The 6,000-nt window shown below is 39.4% G+C and overlaps 1 protein-coding gene across 1 annotated transcript in view; it reads left to right on the top strand.

The window, feature by feature from the left end:
* Btbd1 (BTB domain containing 1) overlaps positions 1–6,000 on the top strand; it is a 38,321-nt gene that overhangs the window by 19,318 nt on the left and 13,003 nt on the right. Inside the window, exon 4 of the mRNA XM_055623024.1 lies at positions 4,868–5,065. Within this exon, the coding sequence (XP_055478999.1) occupies positions 4,868–5,065 (198 nt within the window). The remainder of the gene's footprint in view (positions 1–4,867; positions 5,066–6,000) is intronic.

The following is a 6,000-nucleotide window of genomic DNA, read 5'->3' as shown; positions in this document are numbered from 1 at the left end:
AGCATTTAGAGTAGTTTTGCTAGTTCTATGAGGAATGTCATTGTAGCTCTGATGTAGATTGTACTGAATATGTAGATTATTTTCAGTAATATTTTTATAGAATCAATTCTGCTGATCTTTGACCATGGAAATACCATTTTCTTGTGTCTTAATTTTTTTCTTTAGTTTTAAAATTTTCATTTATTTATTTAAAATTTTATTGTAGAAGCATTTGCTGCTGTGTCCAGCTTCTTCCCCTTAGGATAGCCAGCCTCTTGTGCTCAGAACTGGGCTGGAGGGAAGCTGAGCAGGGTGTGTGGGTGCAATGCAAGGCCTTGGTCGACAGTGAGTCCACAGGCAAAAAATACACACCCCCAGGAACAGTTTCAGGGAACTGGTTCTGTTTATTGGAAGGAAACAGGGTCTTTCTGCCTCTGGGAAAGTGAGCAGGGTCTCTGGGGCAAGGTTTGTATGGCCATGTACAATTGGCAAAAACAAGGGTGTTGAAACGAATACTTCAGGTGTGTGCTCAGGGGTCAGGGACTCCGAGGGGGAAAAAACCTTGTAACGTCAAACAAGAAGACTGTCAGGGTAGTATATTCTTACTGGGGTTGATAGTGGGGCAGCTGACTTTCAGGCACTAGGTTGAAAGAGGGAAGGGAGCTCTCCTCTACCCTTCCCCCATTAATCCTGGGCTACTATGGTCCCATTGTCATTTGTTCTTTTTTTTTTTTTTTTTTAAGCTATTGTGAATGAGATATCTTCTCATTTCTTTCTTGACATGTTCATTATTCGTGTATAGAAAAACTACTAATGGGCTATTGAGATGACTTAGTTCCAGCAATTCTGGAACCTGGGTTAGGATCCCTGGTGCCCCTATGGTAGAAGGATGGAGCTCACATCTATTAAATCTTCTTTCCCCACACATGTACTGTGGTCTTCAGGGTCTTTTAAGTACAAGATCATGTCATTATATGAGAATAGGAATAATTTGGACTTCTTCCTTTCTTACTTGTATTCCTCTTGTTTTTATTTTTTCCTATAGACTTTGAGCCCTATATTAAACAAGAGGGGATAGTAGACATCCAGATTTTAGAGGAAATAGCTCTTAGTTTCTCTCAACTTGATATAATGTTGGCTATAGGTTTGTCATATATAGCTTTTATTATGTTAGAAAATGTTTCTTCTGTTTTCTTTAGGACTTTTATCATGAAGGGTTATTGAACTTTACCAAATACCTTCTCTGTATTTGTTGAGATAATTATGTGATTTCTGTTCTCAATCTGCTTTTATGTTGTATCATATTACTGGCTTGCTTATGTTGTTCTGTTGAATATATCCTAGAGTTCTTGGAAGCTTTGGTCATACTCGGCTTTTTTCTTTCTGTATATCAGTATATATTATTGTCTCCACCTAGCCTTCCATTCTTTTTTTTATACATATTTTTTATTCCCTTTTTTTAAACTTTTATTAGTTACACTTTATTCACTTTGTATTCCCCCATAAACCCCTTCCTCCTCCCCTCCTAATCTCACCTGCCCTTCCCCTTCTTCACGTATCCCCCTCCCCAAAGTCTACTGATAGGGGAGGTCTCCCTCTCCTTCCTTAGCCCTCCATTCTTGATATCCTTTCTAGTCTTCTAAAAATGTCATAGTTTCCTTGCAGAATATTTTTTTTTTTTTGTTTCTTTTTCTGGTTTTTTGAGACAGGGTTTCTCTGTGTAGCCCTGGACTCACTTTGTAGACCAGGCTGGCCTCGAAATCAATCCATCTGCTCAGATAAAGTCCTGCACCACCACACCCAGCTAATTTTTCCTTTTTTTATTTAACATTTTTATTTTTTAGTTTCTCTTCTAAATTACTGACCATTGCATCTGCTTTGCTAACTTTTGTGCTGTGTTTAGAGCCTAAATTAATTTGCTTATTGCCTCATTCAACTGTTTTAGCCTCGTTGTGGCCATAGATCGTGTGTGTGTGGGTGCGCGCACGCGTGCCCACACGCGTGCCCACACACAGGCACACACACCAGAAGTCAATGTCTGATGTCTCTCAATTTGCCTTATTTAAGTGGCTACTCTGGCTAGTCAGCAAAACAATCCCCCTATCTCTGACTCTCCTGTAGTGGGTTCACAAATTTATGCTGCCATACCTTGCATTTTATATGAGGTCTGAACTCAGGTTTTCATGCTTGCAGAGCAAGGATTTTACTGGATGACCCATCTCCCTTGCCACTGTTGATGCTTTTTAAAAGTAGGAATTGTTTTCTGGCATTTCATCAATCTCATTATCTTTGGCTTTCTATATTTGAGGAATAATAAACTTGTGAAAGTGTCATAGAGGCTTGTTCTCAAATATTTTGTTGTTGTTCTTTTTGTGTCTGTTGGTTGGGGTTGTCTTCAAGTTTTGTTTTGTTTTTTTTTTGTTTGTTGGTTGTTTTTTTTTTTTTTCAAGACAGGGTTTCTCTGTGTAGCCTTGGCTGTCCTCAAACTCACTTTGTAGACCAGGCTGGCCTTGAACTCACACAGATCCACCTGCCTCTGCCTCCCCAAGCACTGGGATTATAGGCATGCGCCACCATGCCAGGCTTTAAAAAAAATTTTTTTTAAAGTTTTATTCATTTATTTTTATGTATATGAATGCTGTATCTGCAGGTTACACCTGCACACCAGAAGAGGGCATCAGATCACATTACAGATGGTTGTGAGCTACCATGTAGTTGCTGGGAATTGAACTCAGGACCTCTGGAAAAGCAGACCACTGAGCCATCATCTTCCAGATTTTATTTTACCCTTTATCTCTCTCTGTTTCTTTTATAGAAGACTTTCTGGTAAATTATATTCATTGGATTTATGTTCCCTGCTTCTGTTTAGGGTAGAAACCAATTGCAGTAACACAAATTGGTTTGACAACAGCCCTGGTGTTAATCTATAACAGAAGACACATGAGAAGGCTCAGAAGCAGCAATGATTGTACTTATTGGGAAAAATGTAGTTCACAGACTTTTGTAGCTAAGATTATGAATAGCCTGTGAAATGAGGTGCTAGAAAAGAGAAATGTGGGAAAATACAGTGTGTTTGAGAGGAAAAGTATATGGATAAAAGGGTATGCAAAATAAGAAAATAATACAGAGTAGGTGCAAAGAATGAATGATAACAGACAGATAGATGCTAAAGCAACAACCAAAGAACAAAAATATAAATAATAAGTAAAATAAAGAGTAATAATGAGCACTAAAATGAAATAGAAGGTATTAGGACCGTGTTTATTACTTATTCCTGGTTGGGATATGGTTTCTACTTCCCCTCTGATGTCTTCTGTAGCAGTTTCTTACAGGTTGGGGAAGACTGCTGGTCTCAGGAATGCAAACACACTGGTGTGTCCTTGCTTTGAGAGAGTGAGGGTGGGGCTTCACTCTCCTGCCAGAGACTGCATTTCTTCTTTTCTCTCTTTCTCTCTCTGCTTTCTATGTATTCTCGCATGTATTACATCCAGATTGCAGTTTCCCCTCTCTCCCCTCCCCTCAACCGTCTCTACCTCCACTTTTCCTCCACCTTCCCCTTCACTTCCCCTTAGAAAAGAGCAGGCCTTCCAGGAACATTGACCAAATATGACATAACAAGCTACAGTGAGACCAGACACATATTCTCACATCAAGGCTGGACGAGGCAATCCAGTAGGAGGAAAAGGATCCCCAAAGCAGCCAAAAGAGTCAGAGACAGCCCCCCACTCCTGCTGTTAGGAATCCCACAAGAATACCAGGTTACACAACCATCACATATGTGCTTATAACCCAGGTCAGACCCATACAGGCTCCCTGATCTCTGTGAGGCCGCTTGAATCCCAGTCAGTTGATTCTGTGCGCTGTGTTCTTGTAGTGTTCTTGATCCCTTTGGCTCCTCCTATTCTTCCTCCACCTCCTCTGCAGGGAGCTCTACCTAATATGGCTATGGGACTCTGCATCTGCTCCCATCAGTTCCTGGGTGAAGTGTGTCTGGTCTTTCTGATTATGATAATGCTAGGCGTCAGTCCCAGAACATCATGCAGGCATGACAAACTCTCGGTTGGAGGTGTTGTGGCCAGGTTGGTGCCCCAATCCCCCTACCTGAGGCCTTGTCTGGTTACAGCAGACAGCTGGTTCAGCTTCCATGTCCCCCGTCACTAGGAGTCTTTGATAGTGTCACCCTTGTAGATTACGTGGCGTTTCCATTGCACTAGGTTTCTGCCTCATCTACCTCATCCCCAAAATGCACCCTGGCTCCAGGTGTCTCTCCCAGTATTCTCTCCCCCAGTCCAAACTTGAAGTCTATTCTAGGTCCCCATTCCCAGGAAGATCCCTGCATCTCCCCTTAAGCCATCCTTGTTATTTAGCTTCACTGGCTCTGCGGATTGTAGCATGATTATCCTTTTAATATCTAATTATAAGTAAGTACATACCATGTTTATCTTTGGGTCTGAAGTACTGCACTAAGGATGATTTTTTTTTTCTTCCATGCTAGCAAATTCATGATGTCTTTTCCTTTTTAAACAGCTGAGTAGTACTCCATTGTGTAAATTATTATTATTATTTATTATTATTTACTCCATTCTTCAGTTGAGAGACATTGAATTTGTTTCCAGTTTCTGTCTATTATGAATAAAGCTGCTCTGAACAGAGTTGAGCGGGTAACCTTGTGGTAGGATGGACCTTCTTTTGGGTTTATGCCCAGGAGTGGTATGGCTGAGTCTTGAGGTAGATGGAGTCTCAATTTTCTGAGAAACCACCAAATTGATTTCCAAAGTGGCTGTACAAGTTCGCACTCCCACCAAAACTTACAATAAAGCACTTTGTGAAACAGCAAAATATCCTTTATTATTGTATTTTTTTTTTTTTTTTTTTTTTTTTTTTGTAGATACACTCTGTGCAGTTCTAGAAAGAGACACACTGAGTATCCGAGAAAGTCGACTTTTTGGAGCTATTGTGCGTTGGGCAGAAGCAGAATGTCAGAGACAACAATTGCCTGTGACATTTGGGAACAAACAGAAAGTTCTAGGAAAAGCACTTTCCTTAATCCGGTTCCCACTGATGACAATTGAGGAATTTGCAGCAGGTAAGACTGTAACTTTACTAATTTGGAACTATTTTTAGGCAAAAAAAAAAAAAAAAAGCAGACTTACTAAGTACTTGTTACATAATATATTTGTATATAATTTCATTTAGTTCTCATAAGAGCTGTTTAAGATAACATTGACATTTTATAGGTCAGAGAAGTCAACTAGAAAAGATTAGTGCCTTGCCCAAGGTTAGAGGAACATATCTTTTGGCCTTTATGGATGCTGCTTCTGATTAAAATGAGACAGACCTGGTTTTCAATTTCAGTGTGTGACTGGCATTCACATGGTAGTTCACAACACTCTTGTAACCCCCGTCCTCTTCTGGCCTCTTTGGGCACCAAGGACGTACATGATGCAGACATGAGTGCAGGCAAAACATACATATAGAATAAAATAATAAAAATTAAAAAGAGCATCCATATGCATGTCATTTGGTATACGTGTAAATATTTGTTGGGGATATAAGAGTAGAACTACTAAGCCTACAATAAATAGTTTAGCATTAGTTTATCCTGTCAGTTTTCCAGTGTGGTTTTAAGTCCACACTGAAGAACAAAGTTAGGACTGACAAAATTCAGTTTCATTTTTCACATAACATTCTTTTCTTAATACTTTATATCATTATGATTGTAGCTTGCTCCTATTGCTGTGATTAAAGACCATGACCAAAAGCAACTTGGAGAGGAAAGAGTTTATTTCATCTAACAGATTGGAGTACTTTCCCGGCATATACATAGTATTGGGTTTAACACCACAGCAACAAAAAAGTGATAATTTTGTGGTAGAGTTTTCTCTTAGAACTGTGATTATAGGTACATGTTTTAATTTTCAAATATTTGAGGATTTTATTTTTATTTTCTTTTAATTCTGGTGGCGTTAGAACATCAATTTTGTATCATCCCAGTCCTTTGAAATTTGTTGAGACTTGTTT

Source organism: Psammomys obesus, unplaced genomic scaffold (assembly GCF_907164565.1).
Source record: "Psammomys obesus unplaced genomic scaffold, mPsaObe1.curated_primary_1811, whole genome shotgun sequence".
Taxonomy (NCBI): domain Eukaryota; kingdom Metazoa; phylum Chordata; class Mammalia; order Rodentia; family Muridae; genus Psammomys; species Psammomys obesus.
This window is presented reverse-complemented; position numbering and strand designations above follow the sequence as displayed.